At 35.6% G+C, this 16,814-nt stretch overlaps 2 protein-coding genes across 2 annotated transcripts; one reads left to right on the top strand and one right to left on the bottom strand.

The window, feature by feature from the left end:
• Window positions 1–36: 36 nt before the first annotated feature.
• Window positions 37–2,990, top strand: LOC128030383 (protachykinin). Its single transcript, XM_052617946.1, has 5 exons — window positions 37–197; window positions 1,980–2,079; window positions 2,194–2,217; window positions 2,419–2,475; window positions 2,559–2,990. Exons 1-5 carry the CDS (start codon window positions 87–89, stop codon window positions 2,567–2,569), a joined length of 303 nt encoding a protein of 100 aa, XP_052473906.1. The 5' UTR covers window positions 37–86; the 3' UTR covers window positions 2,570–2,990.
• Window positions 2,991–3,255: 265 nt separating this feature from the next.
• LOC128030382 (septin-7) lies at window positions 3,256–15,368 on the bottom strand. The gene is made up of 12 exons (XM_052617945.1): window positions 15,214–15,368; window positions 13,006–13,112; window positions 12,296–12,396; window positions 11,990–12,124; window positions 10,459–10,576; window positions 9,588–9,680; window positions 9,123–9,219; window positions 8,834–8,885; window positions 8,414–8,539; window positions 5,015–5,150; window positions 4,244–4,377; window positions 3,256–4,089 (listed from the first exon to the last, which is right to left on the bottom strand). Exons 1-12 carry the CDS (start codon window positions 15,221–15,223, stop codon window positions 4,050–4,052), a joined length of 1,149 nt encoding a protein of 382 aa, XP_052473905.1. The 5' UTR covers window positions 15,224–15,368; the 3' UTR covers window positions 3,256–4,049.
• Window positions 15,369–16,814: the final 1,446 nt, after the last annotated feature.

Genomic DNA, 16,814 nt, shown 5'->3' with positions numbered 1-16,814 from the left:
AACAGAGCTGCTGTTTGTATCACATCTGAGCACAGATACAGTAAGTTTGGTTTCAGACTCATGAACTCCACCAACCTCACGGCATCATGAAGATCTTCCTGCTGATTCTCCTGCTGGTGTCTGCTTTGTCAGATATTTTGTGCCAGAACATCAGTCCTGATGAGGATAACTGGATGAGTGCCAGGTATCCAGACCAGGTTAGTGATACTTTCTTACCCTTCACTGTAGTTATGCAATATAGAAGTGATATCATACTTGTGATATACAGTTTTGTTCAAAATAATAGCAGTACAATGTGACTAACCAGAATAATCAAGGTTTTTCGTATATTTTTTTATTGCTACGTGGCAAACAAGTTACCAGTAGGTTCAGTAGATTCTCAGAAAACAAATGAGACCCAGCATTCATGATATGCACGCTCTTAAGGCTGTGCAATTGGGCAATTAGTTGAATTAGTTGAAAGGGGTGTGTTCAAAAAAATAGCAGTGTGGCATTCAATCACTGAGGTCATCAATTTTGTGAAGAAACAGGTGTGAATCAGGTGGCCCCTATTTAAGGATGAAGCCAACACTTGTTGAACATGCATTTGAAAGCTGAGGAAAATGGGTCGTTCAAGACATTGTTCAGAAGAACAGCGTACTTTGATTAAAAAGTTGATTAGAGAGGGGAAAACCTATAAAGAGGTGCAAAAAATGATAGGCTGTTCAGCTAAAATGATCTCCAGTGCCTTAAAATGGAGAGCAAAACCAGAGAGACGTGGAAGAAAACGGAAGACAACCATCAAAATGGATAGAAGAATAACCAGAATGGCAAAGGCTCAGCCAATGATCACCTCCAGGATGATCAAAGACAGGAGTTACCTGTAAGTACTGTGACAGTTAGAAGACGTCTGTGTGAAGCTAATCTATTTTCAAGAATCCCCCGCAAAGTCCCTCTGTTAAAAAAAAGGCATGTGCAGAAGAGGTTACAATTTGCCAAAGAACACATCAACTGGCCTAAAGAGAAATGGAGGAACATTTTGTGGACTGATGAGAGTAAAATTGTTCTTTTTGGGTCCAAGGGCCACAGGCAGTTTGTGAGACGACCCCCAAACTCTGAATTCAAGCCACAGTACACAGTGAAGACAGTGAAGCATGGAGGTGCAAGCATCATGATATGGGCATGTTTCTCCTACTATGGTGTTGGGCCTATTTATCGCATACCAGGGATCATGGATCAGTTTGCATATGTTAAAATACTTGAAGAGGTCATGTTGCCCTATGCTGAAGAGGACATGCCCTTGAAATGGTTGTTTCAACAAGACAATGACCCAAAACACACTAGTAAACGGGCAAAGTCTTGGTTCCAAACCAACAAAATTAATGTTATGGAGTGGCCAGCCCAATCTCCAGACCTTAATCCAATTGAGAACTTGTGGGGTGATATCAAAAATGCTGTTTCTGAAGCAAAACCAAGAAATGTGAATGAATTGTGGAATGTTGTTAAAGAATCATGGAGTGGAATAACAGCTGAGAGGTGCCACAAGTTGGTTGACTCCATGCCACACAGATGTCAAGCAGTTTTAAAAAACTGTGGTCATACAACTAAATATTAGTTTAGTGATTCACAGGATTGCTAAATCCCAGAAAAAAAAAATGTTTGTACAAAATAGTTTTGAGTTTGTACAGTCAAAGGTAGACACTGCTATTTTTTTGAACACACCCCTTTCAACTAATTGCCCAATTGCACAGCCTTAAGAGCGTGCATATCATGAATGCTGGGTCTTGTTTGTTTTCTGACAATCTACTGAACCTACTGGTAACTTGTTTGCCACGTAGCAATACAAAATATACTAAAAACCTTGATTATTCTGGTTAGTCACATTGTACTGCTATTATTTTGAACAATACTGTACTAAATGAGTAAGATTATTTAACAATTTATAATTAAAGTTTATCATTTGGATGCATTGCTTAATTATTAATTTATATCATCTGAAGGTAAATTTGCTAGAATCTGACCTAAAGTCGATGTTGGAAGGGGTCATCCGAACACCTGGTCTACAACAGGTTTTTGGTCTAATGGGGAAAAGATCATCTGGTAAAAAATAAATAAAATTATAAATTATTTTTATTCTCAATTCTGATTTATCAATTCATATATACACTGTATATATATAAAATAAACAATATAAATGTTGCTTTCTCTCCACAGCAAAATCACAGATAACACGAAGGCGTACGTATTTTGGGGAGTTTTTCTAATCAAGTGTACATGTACTGTACTTTGGAATATTGTGTTGTATTCAAATGTGCTTTAAAAGTAAATAAAAAGTAATATTTTTTTTCGCACTCCTTTCAAAAGACAAAATTGCAGCTCAAGCTGAATTGTGTGGGAATCAAATCTGATAATGTGGTTTATCTCACATATGACTTCCAGGGCAGAAATTCCAGACTTTTGTGGGTCTAATGGGAAAACGTAATGTGGTTGAACCAGGTTAGTCAGTTCTTTCTTTCCTTTTGCATGCATATTCTGTCAATATGTTTTCAATATAAATTCTGACGTTTGTTTTCTTTTAGGATCCTTCTAGGAAAAAGGCTGAAACTGATAATGCCAGGTTCAGAAATAACTAAAAAAAATAAAATAAAAAGGTAAATGTTATTTGGGACATTGCATTTGTCTTCTATACAGGATATTACCACCTCCATGCTTTACTGGAGGAATGCATGTTGGTGTTTTATCTGTCACTTGGATGTTAAATACAGCTGGATCAAACAAAAACTGTGTCCTTTTTTCCGGCTGCAAAGAATCGAAATGTGATTATTTTCTATACCCACTGTATATACATGTATAAGTTAAAGATTAAGTTAAAAATGTTTATCAACTGATCAAAATGATTAAAAATGTAATTCATAATTATAATACTGGTGCCACTTTTCCTTTATACGCTTTAAACATGAATTATTCTTGACAGTTCAGTGTATTCTTGCTATGTAACTGTAAAACCTATTTGGAAATATTTATTATAAATGAATACAAACATTAAAAATTTTAATCACCACTACTTTGAGGTGTGTTTTAATGCGATACAATGAGGGATGAACGCGTGACAACTGCCAAGTAACAAGATCATTTCAATATTATGATCAGTGTTTCTTGTACAAAAACGTTGTTGTGGGTAGATTTTTAGTAGTTTGAATGTTTATTAAAAAACAAAACAAAAAAACACTTATGACGGTTGCCAGTCTTGTTTCAGCAATCTAAATGATCAACCTGTATCATCACAAGTTTATTAAGAGACTGTACAATATGAATGAAAAAACTGAAAAATACAGAAACAGAGAACATACGAAAGAAAACAAAAAATTGCTTTGGACTCGTGTCCTAACAGCTGAAATACTGTGCAGCAGAGGTGAGCTTACAGACAAACATGCTGAAACCACTCTTTCATCAGAACATCTCTGGTGCGCTCCATGAATTAAGACTCCCGTCTGCTGAGTATGCAAAGAAATATTACGTTAGCTGTCTTGGTGGACGTATAACATTAATGAAGTTATAGGAGGTGGTCAAAGGATATGGACTAGACAGACATTATACTTTGGAAACACTTCTGCATTAAGAGAAAAACTAAATAAGCCAAAAGAGCAAATAATGCGTTTGCCCATCCCCGGATGTCATTTGTGCATTTACGGTTGTAGAATTTGGCCTGCTGCATGGGATTCTCTGGTTTACCGAAGGAAAAACACTCCTGTTATAGAGGTTCTTGTTATTTAGTTAAAGAGTAAACAATTTATCACCAAAATTGAACAAGTTGAACAGTTAGAAATTTTGTTTGCAATATGACTGCAGACATCAGCTGGCAAGTGAATTCAGTATAGATTTCGTTTAGATTGTTATGGGTTTGGCTCGTCTAAGACTGAGTTTCACAAAGGTAAACGCTTTAGCAGAAGTCCATGAACAGCTTGAACGCCTCCGACAGACTGCAAGGACAGCTCGGAGTCTGAAGGCTGCACAGATATCAGGTCGGGGGGGATTGGCTAATGAGGACAACCTGGTCATCGGAAATGATTTTAAAAGATCTTCCCTTTCTTCTTATTCTTTTCCAAACTCCTGTAGAGAAAAAATAAATAAATAAATAACTGAAACAAGCAGGGATGCATTATAGAAATTCAGAAGGGTCTGTTTGCAAAATAAATAAATAAAATAATGTTTTGTGAAATTAAAAAGAGATAAAAATTGTATAATATGTAATTGTTTTACATACATCCTCTGCTGCTCCAGGATGCGCTGATGGGTCTCCCAGGTGGATCGGTCCTCCTCAAACTGACGTCGTCTCTCCTCCAGCTCCTTATGCTGAGCCTCCAGGTTCTTCTTCATCTGCTCATGACGCCGCTGCAGCTGCACAGGGCACAAAACAAAAGTTTTGGAAAGTATTTCAAACTTGTGTGTGCAACAATCTCAATGATACTGAAATAACACTTTTAATTAATAACACTTATGAATTAGTTTTTATTTTTACATTTTCTGTTTTTGTTTAAATTTTACCTAAGGTTTTAATTGGTTTTTGGTCTTATTTATAGTATATAGTCTATATAGTATGTTCTATATAGTATAGTATAATACGTCTGTAACAGTTTTTATTCATTTTATTTTTAGTAATTTTGTTGGTCTTTTTAAATATTTTTGTCTACAGTTTTAATACATTTTATTTCAATTAATTTAGTACATCAATTTAAACTAAATAAAAATGAGAAAAAATACTTTTAAATTTGAACTGATGTTTGCAAAAGTATTTATTCACGTAATTAAATATTAAGGAAAATATGATTAAATATCATTGTGTTAATTTAGCAAAAACAGTGTAATCATAACATAATTTTGAATGTATATTCTCTTACTGTTTTACTTCTTGCATAAAACACTTTTTAATTTACAACAAATAATTCTTATATATATATATATATATAGATGGAATTCTTTCAGTTGTATCACCCAATCTATTTTCGGACACCCTGATGAATTGTGCTGTCAGTACCTCTGCCTCTGAATCTTTCAGTTTCTGGATCTTCTCCTTTACTTTCATCTCAAACACCTGCTCCATCTCCATCTCCATCTTCTTCATTTTGGTCACATGCTCCCTTCTCTCCTCCTCCATCTGGGCGAGAGGACTCCTAGTATTGACACATGCAATTAACAATCATGAGCGCACATCCCAGTTTCCCCTAGAGCAATCCCTGTGCATCTTTACAAGACGAGAAGTGATGGAAACAAAGCCCTCGTTGCCTACTCCTCATCACAAAGATGAGGTCAGTGTGACGCCCCTGACCTAATGGCTTATCATGGCCAGTCTTGCTAAAGCATAGAAAAAGGAGGAAGAACAGTGAACAAACACCCTGGTTTCAGAGGAACCTGAAAGCAGTTAATGGCCAAAGCGATTATGCTGAAGTTAGTGAGTGGTACAGGAAAGCTGTGAAGAGGTACGGCAGGAACATATGCGAAGGCAGAAACAATGGTGGGAATCGTTAGAGGCCTCACGATATGATTTTTATCCAAGCAATTCAAAATGATTCATTCAAGATGCATCTCATTCAGGGTTATTATCTTTAACAATTTTTTTTTTTTTTTACTAAAAGACCATAAAAATCATTATTTGAAATAACTTAACTGAAAAATCTGGTTTCTGGTGTCATTCCCTTCCAGCTATTTTTAGTTGTACAAAACAGCTCGTTTAGCTGCTTGATATCGCAAACAAGTGTCTCTTAACATATTATTTTAATGTGTTATTTTAATTATGAAAACACTAGTTATTAGTGCAAACAGTTTGACCATTTACTGCACTTTGTTATTCTTCTTGTTATTTCCCTACAGCTGCTAAAGGACACTTTCACAGAAAATGGCGTTTAAGTATAAGGTGGATAACGGAGTACTCAAATTTAATCAAGAAATCATTACAGCCCTAATATAAATGATACTAAAAGGAAAATAAATGGCCACTATTGTCACTACAAAGAAATGCAAACATTTGAATTGAATGAATTTGAATTGAATGCAACCATGTTTGTGAATCAAAGTCTGAAAAAGAACTACAATACATCTGTGAATCAATTTTTTTTCTCCCCCTCACAGACAAACATATTTCACATTTGGAAAATAAGGAAGGGTTTAGTTTCCCCTAATCTAACCAGTACCACTGGGCTGTTGTCACAAGGTCTATAGGGCCTTTTGCACCGCTTTAGTTCCAGAACTAAATGAACAGTACTAAAGTACAGGGACAATTTTGTGCGAACTATTTCCCAGTATCATTTAAAGTATTGCATTTACACCGACCGTGTGTTCTAGGACGTGACATAAGCCCGTCAACAGCGATGTCATTTGTGCACAATGTTCAACAACGTTAACAAAGAAAAATAACAAGAGGACGCTGTGATTGGAGCTGTGTTTTTGTTGCGTTTCACAGGTTTCAAAATAATAGACATGGAATGTCGACGTATACGTAAAGCGACTGAAGGAACAGAAAGGAGGACTAAGAATCTCCAACGACAACTGGCAGTACTACATTTGTTACAAGTGCCTGCGTCCGTATATTTATTGCTGTTCATCATACTTGTGAAATAAGTTGACAATGTCTACAGCACGTTTACAGGGTTTTAAATCATTGCAGGTGAGGCATTTTCAAACATGTCTGGCCAATCAGTGTCTACTTTTAGGAGAAGTCGTGGCCTAGTGGTTAGAGAGTTTGACTCCTAACCCTAGGGATTGTGGGTTCGAGTCTCGGGCCGGCAATACCACGAATTGAAATGCCCTTGAGCAAGACACCGAACCCCTAACTTCTCTCCTGGGTGCTGCAGCATAAATGGTGCAGTTCACGGTGTGTGCGTGCACTTCGGATGGGTTAAACGTAGAGCACGAATTCTGAGTATGGGTCACCATACTTGGCTGAATGTCTCGTCACTTTATGTCACGGTTAATACCAGTTGTGCTGGTTATACCCTGCTCAGGAGTAGGAGCTAATTTGTTCTCAAAAAAGGTAGTCCGGTACTAAAATCGCCCAAAATGCCCAAAAGTGGGTAGTTCCACAATTAGTTCTGGTACTATGAAAAGGTTGCTGTGGTGCGAAAGGCCCTTATTACGCCCTGGAAAAATCCCACATGGAACTGTTGGAAAAAGAGGGAGAAAACGGACACTAAAAGACACTGTTCCCAGAGGAAGAGAGGATCCATACAACATGGATTTAGAAAAATGTAAATGACCACTTACATGCCTTCAACCGTGTCAACTCTAAAAAACAAAAACACACACACTTAGCATGCTACAAGTCATACTGTGCACTGAAGAGCAAAACAATGTGTCAACAGAAAGCAGATCAGAGGAAAGACTAGTCTGGATTATAACACTTAAATGTGGTTTCCTGCAAAAAAAACAACAACTGTATTTTATGTTAGAGGTGACATTCGACTACTTGGAAGCTGCATGACGTGACCACAAATGTTTCTGTGAGCGCGTGCTCATGCATATGTACTTGTGTTAAGAGTCTGGCTTCTTAAATTAAGGGTTAGCGAGCACAGCAAACTGTGAAGGGATATCTTAATATAAACATCGTCAAACATAACGTCACCAAGAGAAATGTACTGACAGGAAATACATTCAAGCGACACGATGAAGAGTCAACATGAACTAGAATCTGACCCCATTTACTTGTTTAAACCCCTTCCTCTTTTTCATTACATTTTAGATTACATAGAATACATTATATTATATTACATTACATAACAATGTAATAGAATTAGTCCAGTTTGACTTGCAAACAGCATTTTATGTAGAGTTTAAAACAAGAAGTAGGCCACCCATAAATATAAGTATGGTGGTTTATAGTGTGCTCTTCAATACAGCAGACAACAGGAAATGATGCAACATAAAATGTCACAACGCTGTTTGACAATTAAGCATTACTCATATTGATCCAAAACCTTCATTATAAATGAAATGCTATATTTAAAGTTAATTTCAGAGTAGGTGTAGGTTTGTTTGTTATTTCAGATGTATTAAATTATTCAAAAGTATAAATGCTAATATGATAGCTGTTCAAATTCTTATACGAAACACTAAAGTTGTGGAGTAACACATTCCAGGAAAACACACTGTTGCTTGCGTGTTATAGTTTACATTCACACATTGTGACACAATGAGGTCAGAGTGGAGCATGTTTTAAGTGTCTGAGATGAAGCAGCATGGAATGTAACCCAGCATGTAATGGATGCCTGCTGTCTTTTGTTATTCCAGGCATTTCCGATTACACTGGTAGTATATAAACATCTTGAATCTCAGGACAGACCATGCAGTCAAAGGCCTTTGTCGTTTGATATGGAGTGCATGTTCTTGGATTTAGTAGACTCAATTGTTTAAAATCAGTGATATGTTACTAAACGTTCCTTACTTGGTGAGCTGCCCTTTGGTTTTGTTGTTGTCGATTCCATTACAGGTTACAGCCGCAAGCTTCCTGCTTCTGTAGTTCTCATAATGGACATTATTTGTGACGTCCTTGAGGTCCTGCATGTGGGTTCTAACACAAAACAAGTCGATTTGTATACACTGGCTCCACAAAGCCATGCTTAAAGTATGAGCGCCAATACATTAGATATATAAAATATGAAACCAAGTGCTATTTATGATGAAGAAACAGCACACTTTTTAAGCAATGCATTTAACAAAAGTTGCTCTTGTGGTCAAATTGAAAAGTGAAGTCTCGTTCACTCTCACAAAGCTTTTGTTGTTGTGCTTCCTCAGTTTATTCCCACAAGACTTAAGCCAAACTCACTGTATGAATGTGTTTGATTAGCAGTGTCTATGTTTGTACCTTATAAGCATATTCCTTAAGAGTGTAAAATCACAGTGGTCTCCATTCTCAACTATGGAGAAAGAAAAGATTATTAGGTTTTAAACACAACAAGCTACTCTTCAAATGCCATTTATAATTGTTAACTACTGGACAAAGACTTAACAAAAAGATAACTGATACTGCACAAACCCATTTAAAGTGATTTATTTTAATGTTAGCTACTCAACCAAAATGATCAGAGGTTTGTAAAATTAAAACTGCAGCTCTAAAAGTTATTAATTGTCGAAGGCTTTTCAAGTCCATCTACCTTCTGCCACTCCCCATGGGTACTGCCTTCCTCGAACCTTCTTGCCATTCACCTCGATGATAGTGTTGCTTCCGACCACAGCCAGGGGCAACCGATCCTTGAGAGAGAGATAGAGAGGCTCATGGATGGCTGTGTACAAGGAATCTGTCTGCTAAAGCAACATGGAAAGCTTGGCAAACTTTCAATGTGCTGCCACCTGGTGAACCACATGTCCTGTCCACCTCCACAGACACAGATCCAGAACTATCACTTTATTACACTTGGGGACAGATCAAATAAAACAGGGCATTTTTTTAATTTTCCTTTTGAAATACAAAGTACAACACAAAGATGCTTCCTCAGAACATTTAATTAATTCCCTGAGAAATGACTTGTTTAAAATAAATGGGCATGACATCACTACCATGAGCACATCAATTATGAATGCTTTTGTTTGGAAAATCAATACAAATGTGGAACTCTTACTTTGATTTTTTTCACAATCTTATTTTCTTCCTCATCATCCGTCTCTGGAAACTCATAAATTTTGATCTTGTGCTCCAGGATTTCTCGCATAATCTACAGAAACATAATAAAATAAATAAATAAACATCACAGAAACACTTAAGGCTTACCGTTTATATCAATATAAAGTAGCAACTGAAAAATATAGCAGAGGACAGACTGAGCTGCTGCGGAGAAAGTGCATAACTTAATCCAATTTGATCTAAACATGTGACAATCTTCATATTAAGACCTTTAAAAACTGGTAAGACATATTGTTAACTTTCGCTAACTTCTGAATTTAACTTCCGCTTTAAAAGCCTGATTTTTTAAATACATGGTAACATTCCCTTTATTTGTTTTCATAGCCTTTAATATGTATTGTTTTGTTGGACAACATTGCATGTTAAGTGAAATATATATATAAAAAAAGACACATTTTTGAATTCAAATACAAAAAATGCAAATAGAGATACCGTATATCGCAAATTCGCCAAAAAAAATCAGCGATATGATTTTTTGCCCATATCGCCCAGCCCTAGAAACCCTCTGCGATTCCTTCAGGCCCAGAGGATCACCAAGAGCAATTGTTTTAGGGTTGAGGAACATCCTCTGTTTATTTATTTGTGGATGTGCTCAAATCTTTTAATCTGATCTTTCCTGTATGGGCGGTAACGCTGCGCTCCTGCTCATGGTTCCTGCAGAGATAATACTCTGACAGATGGCAAAGCACTCAGGACACACATGGTGCCGGAGGCTTGAACTCTTGAGGTCTCTTCTTGCCTTTTTCTTAATCAGGGGTTTAAATGGGCGGCACTTAGCACATGAGAGCAGGAGGCTGCAGCAGGCTGACCTGTTTCTTGAACTGCTGGCACTCCTCGGGTGTCAGGGTATCTGCTTTGGCAATCAGTGGGATGATGTTGACCTTCTCATGCAACCGTTTCATAAACTCGATGTCCAAAGGTTTCAGTCTGGTGAAAAAACATACAACACAGTCAACTCTTGGTCTCTTTCACTTTTTAAGAAGTCTTTGTAAATGCATGAATCACCAAAACTATAACTCACACTTAAGATCAGGGCAGGGATTGAACTATTTCAGGTAAAGACCACTCACATTGGCTTTAGAAACGGAATAATGTCGTTTTACAATAGTGCAACTATATTCAAAATTACAACGATAGAATATCTGATTATCCACATTTTAAAAGAACAAAATAAAAACAACAACAACAATTATCTGATAAATTGTTTAATTCAGAAGAGTTTATTATTATTGTAATTATTTACTGTAAATTGAATTGGTCACTTTTTGAATATTAATAATTGAAATATTGCTGTTATGAATATTGTTGTTTTATAAAAGAAAATTCACTAGTAGTCATGTTTGTAGTTTTACAGCCAAAACTGGTTTCCGTTTTGAATAATAGGCAACAACACCCATATTATTTACTTTGTAGCATTCTTCCGTTCTGATAATCATCCTGACTGTGTGGACACAAGACTGAATAGAGCGACACATTCCTACATCTTCACTGCGACTGAGCACAGATCCACTATTGTCTGAGAACAGCTGCTTACAGTAACAGTCATTCTAATGTTTTTACTGACTAAGAGGAAAATTCAGTGACTTCAGCTCTGGTTTGTCAATGAAATCCATAATCAAACATCTTGGCACAAAAAAAACTGACAAACATAAAGGGAAAATTAATTGAAGCATGATATACAAAAAAAGACTGAATACTGGTTTGACTGAATACAACCAACCTATTTTATTAGATTTATATTAGATTTCTTTAAATGTTTTTGAAAGAAGTCACTTACACTCAACAAGACTGCATTTATTTGCTAAGAAATACTAATATTGTGAAATATTATTACAATTTAAAATAACTGCTTACTATTTGAATACATTTTAAAATGGAATTTCTTACTGTGATGCAAAGTTGAATTTTCAGCATCGTTACTCATTACTCAATGTCATATGATCCTTCAGAAATCATTCTAATATGCTGATTTGCTACTCAAAAAATATTATTACATAATGTTGAAAACATCTGTGTTGCTTCATATTTATGTGGAAACTGTGATCATTGTTTTCAGGATTATTTTGTGAATAGAATGTCAAAAGTACAGCATTTATTTGAAATACAATTTTTTTTGTAACAATCTTTACTGACACTTCTGATCAATTTAATGCATATTGTACCTTTCTTACCTCAAATTGTAGAGTTTAATTCAAACCATGACACAAAAACCGAAACTCAGAATTGCGTCACAAACGCACAGAAGCTACTTTAATTAGTGATGCTAAATGGGAGGTTTTCTCCTTCTATAAAGAATAATACTCAGCAGGAAATCAGAAGGCCAGGTCTCCGATCACTCACCCATGTCCGGAGGGTGCAATGAAATACAGGCAGCAGTGCACTCTGCTGTCCGGCATCTGCCGTCTGTTCACACGAGACTCGGAGTTCAGATAATCCTCAAACTTACTGTCAATGTGATCAATGACCGGCTGCCAGCTGGAGCAGAAAACACACAGGAGATTCAGATCATGCTTTTGGTTTAAAGCAAAGCCACAGTTATGAAAACACAATCACACAGCCATCTAATTATATAAAGCAACTTGATATTGAACCATGCTTTCATCATTACATCTGGCACTCCACCAAACATGCGAAAATGGTTCTCACCAGTTGCTGTTGTCCACAGCGTCTCCAAATCCTGGAGTGTCTACTATCGTGAGCAGAAGCTGGACGCCTCCCTCCTTCATCAACACTTTGGACTGCTCCACCTGTGGATAACAGACCATCTGAATTACTCCTCCTACATTGAGGCCATCAACACATGTAATATGTAAATACTAAAAAAGACCTCACAAATGGCTGGTGTAAACACTAGTAGCTAATGTCTGCTTGGTCACTTTTGTTAACATACCACTGGGTATTAATGGTGTTGATGCAAAGACAATTGTCAAAAAGCTGAAATGTTGTGCAAAGCTCTGGACTCACAGACACTTTAAAGGCTACAAGTACAAACATGCAGGACATAGCATAGCTATTACTGAAGTATTACTTAAGTATACTTGAGAAGCCAGTAGTAGCATAGGAACCTAAAAATGTGTGCATGGAGTTATGATCTAAAAACCTTTATAAATCTATATTCAAGTAAAAAAAAAAAAAAAAAAAATATATATATATATATATATATATATATATATATATATATATATATATATATATATATATATATATATATATATATATATATATATATATATATATATATATATATATATATATATATATATATTATGCTTGCCACTTTCTGTTCCCAGCTCACAACTGAGAAGGAACAAGCAGCATCTCTTGACATTTAGGAAACATAGCTTCACTCTTTATACCTGAACTGTTTTCTTGATTCTGTGTGAAGGTCCGGGATATGATCCAGAGTACAGATCCGTCAGGAACAGAGAGTTTATCAGTGTGGACTTTCCCAACCCTGACTCTCCTGCAAAAAAGAACAGAAAATACAGAGAAAGCTTAGGTTAAGATGATAACTGAATTCAGTACAACATAAAAAAAAAAGATTTTATATGAAATACCACTGCTTGCAAAACAAGTTTTACATTTTTAGTTTCTTCTGTATACATTAAAATTAAAATTTTATTTTATTTTATTTATAAAGGATGCATTAAATTAATGCAATTAAAAAAAATGTAGTCAAAGTAATGTACAATGTTACAAAATATTTATATTTTAAATAAATGCAGTTCTTTTTAACTTTCTATTCACCTAATCTTGAAAAAAATTTTTTTTACAGCTTTAATAAAAGATATTAAGGAGTAGTTTTCAACATAACAATAATAATAATAATAAGACAATTCAAATAAATGCAACCTTGATGATCATAAGAGACTTCTTTCAAAAACATTGTTTTTTTTTTTTTTTTAAACCAAACTTTTAAAAAGTACTGTATAAAATCAGTAGACATGACAGTCAGGACTATAAGCCCAGAGAATATTTCATTACCAATATAATGAAGTACAGACAAATATGAAATACAGGACTCTTAAGATGCATTTTCCAAAGATAAATAATGCTTGACAGATATGTGCTTTGAACCAGTGGATGCAGACACAATATCTAGAAAGTTGGGTGATTTTAATTTATTACTATTCATTGACTAAATTGTTTATTATTTGACAAAACATTAACTCACGATTTGTAAAAATTATTTTGGTAGATTTTAAAAGAACAAAAGAGGATCTCAAAATCGCAATTTAATGGCTTCCTTATGGACTCCTCTAGCATTAAATGTCAAATCTTAAAAATGTGACATTCATCTGATGCATGAGTAAATAGACAAACAATTAAAATAATAGTGCAGATGGAATGCAAGGACATGCCCTGTGCGAACCTCCTCTAAATGTATTATGCAATGCTGGAGGGAATGGCATATTTTGCATCCAATCTAAATGATTGTCTAAGAACCCAAAGAACCTCACAGAAGAACAGTGGAATTAACTTCAAGCAGCTTTTTGGCAGTATTGCCAGCATTAATGGTCAAGATGTGACTAAGTGAACTTCATTCTAAATACTTCCTGCTAATTGTTTGGGAAATTGAAACATGACTGACTCAATACTTCTCCATTGGTGTGATGATGTTTCATTATTAGTGTGAATACAGAGCACAAGCAGCGGGACTAAACTACAGCCAACAGATGAGCGCTGGAGACGGTTGGCGCAGCATTCAACTGTGCAGTCTCACGCAGTGAGGTCAGCACATTAACTAGAGTAAATTGCTTCTGGCAGGGCGAGTGGCTGGCACTATTAAAGACTTGGCAGATTTCCATACCCAAACACTAATGAAAGAGCAACTGGGTAAAGTCCACCCCCACAGTCCAGCTAATTTGTTAAACAAATCAGCAAGAGAAAGCACTATAAAACTCAATTAATGATTCATGGTTCATTAATAATCAGTTCAATATTGGGATATTTTGTGATGACAAAGTTTAAACCATCAACCAAGTCTAACCACAGACGATTTTTTGCAGCTATAAAGACCACAAGTAATGTCTTGAACATGCCTTTCACTTGAGAATGAAAATAACTCTGATTAGATGTCGGGTATAAAACCGCAGCTCACACGCAAAGCCAAAGCAAACACAGCTCCGTAAGCTTTCACAGCAAATTCTAGCAAAAACAGGACCGATCCTGTATCACCGCAAACTTGATTAAGCATGAAAGAATCAAATTCACAACGATGCTTTGTAAAATGTCAGCCATTTAGGTTAGACTTCACTGAACTCTTTATATTTTTCAAGATGAACAGGATGTGAAATCACTGCCATTCAACCCCTGCTTCCTGTGTGTTATCCAAACAGTGTTTAGACCAAATGTCAAGAATGTAGTCTCAAACTGGCTAACATTCAAAACTAGACTGGAAGCTTCTCAAGTGGTCAAACTGACTGCAGCGCACACTAAATCCATCACAAGAAACGTGTGACTAAATTAGTTGCATGTTGAGTGTAGTTTGGTATTTGCAAACTGCATACTGAAGATTATAAAGCAGATCAAAATCAATACATTCAAAGGATGTGTTTCCTTACCCACAACCATCAGGGTGAACTCAAAGCCCCGCTTCACAGACTTTCTGTACACTTGGTTGGGGAGGCTTGCAAAGCCCACGTATCCCTCCAGATTCTTCTGCTGCTGAAAACGGACAGAAAACAAAAACAATTTTGATCAGAGAAACTTGCTGGTATATGTTCACAGAGAATAACACACACTATTGTACTCTCAAATAAGCAAGTAGGTGATAATGTGCTATTCTCCCTGTATTAGTCTTACTTACTGCTGTGTATTTGAATCCCAGAAATTCATGGTGTTGGTTAAAGGTGATGGGGAGCAAAACAAAGACGTCAGAAGAGATGTTTGGCACGTCCAAAGTTCAGCATATGACAGCATTTTTGGAAAAAGAGAGAGAGAGAAAAAAACATTTTATGGCATATACGCAGGTTCCAAATGCTTGAAATTGCTTTGGAATGTCAAAAAAGCTGAACTGAGTCAGAGACTCAAACATATACAAACATCTACTGAATAAAGTTGATCTAGGACTGCAGTTTTCAAACCATGGTTCGCAAGGGAGTTTCAGGGGATCAAGTAGAACATTTTTTTTTATAAAATGAATGATACAATTAAAAAGGTGATTAATTTAAATAAAATAAATTAAACATTTAAATAAATTTTACTTTCAACAGTACAAGTAGAAAGAAATGTTACACAAACTTCAACAGAACAAAGTTGAAACTAAAAATATTCAAAATATTTTTATAGTTCTTTATACATTAAACTATTTAGCTGGCTTTTAAATTTAAGGACCAGAATGATCATATATGGCAAGGAAAAAACTTAAAACCACTGATCTATGATGTTTAAAGTTTTGTGAGTTTTTTTTACCCTCCAGCACTATGTGGCAACACGTGGAATAATTCCTCACATTAACTGACCGAAACAAAACTATGAGGAATAAATATAAATCACAACATTTAGGCAAAGTATCACAGAGAGCCTGAAACGTACTCATATGATGCTGAGAGACATAATGAACTGCATTTACTTTTCTCACAATCCTAAAAACACTTAAATCTAAAGATGTAGGCTTTAAATGCATGGAATTAGTTTTACACACAGCCATGCTTACATATTAATTCTGTTATATATGAATTTTAGAAAAAGCATGGATACATTTGAAGTAGCTCAAATAGATTTGATTGGTGTAGCTAATATTTTTGGTCAAAACTATTCCCACGGATGGCAAAAATGTGGAAAATAACAATAATAAAGAATGAGTAGGTGTGCCCAAACTGACTAAAACTGCACTTATGAATCATGAAATGACAACAAAATGTGAACGGATTAGTGCCTGACAGCTGAATTCTCTGTCATTTAATCACAATTACTGGAAAGTCAAACAAAAACAATATTTTGTACATAAAAAAACAAAAAACAGTGTCAAGATGGAGTGACCGTAACATGCTGAATAATGTGCAGCACTACATGAGAAGTGATGGTGCAGAATATAAGACTCTTGAAAGCACAATTAGAGTTCACAAAACAAAAAAATATGTGGTTACACTCGGCTGCATCCTTTAATTTCACCAGCATCATTTATTCTGCATGATCACTTGGTTTCTTTAAGCTATAAGTG

The sequence above is a fragment of the Carassius gibelio genome, chromosome A16, assembly GCF_023724105.1.
Source record: "Carassius gibelio isolate Cgi1373 ecotype wild population from Czech Republic chromosome A16, carGib1.2-hapl.c, whole genome shotgun sequence".
Classification (NCBI taxonomy): Eukaryota; Metazoa; Chordata; class Actinopteri; order Cypriniformes; family Cyprinidae; genus Carassius; species Carassius gibelio.
The sequence above is the reverse complement of the archived record's forward strand: the minus strand, read 5'-3'. Positions and strand labels throughout refer to the sequence as shown.

Coding starts and splice junctions, on each gene's coding strand:
- LOC128030383 (XM_052617946.1), top strand. CDS start 87: ATGAAGATCTTCCTGCTGATTCTCCTGCTGGTGTCTGCTTTGTCAGAT. Junction 198..1,979: donor GTGCCAGGTATCCAGACCAG/GTTAGTGATACT, acceptor TATCATCTGAAG/GTAAATTTGCTAGAATCTGA. Junction 2,080..2,193: donor AATGGGGAAAAGATCATCTG/GTAAAAAATAAA, acceptor TTCTCTCCACAG/CAAAATCACAGATAACACGA.
- LOC128030382 (XM_052617945.1), bottom strand. Junction 12,397..13,005: donor GAATCAAGAAAACAGTTCAG/GTATAAAGAGTG, acceptor TGTTATCCACAG/GTGGAGCAGTCCAAAGTGTT. Junction 8,886..9,122: donor CCCATGGGGAGTGGCAGAAG/GTAGATGGACTT, acceptor CTTTCTCCATAG/TTGAGAATGGAGACCACTGT.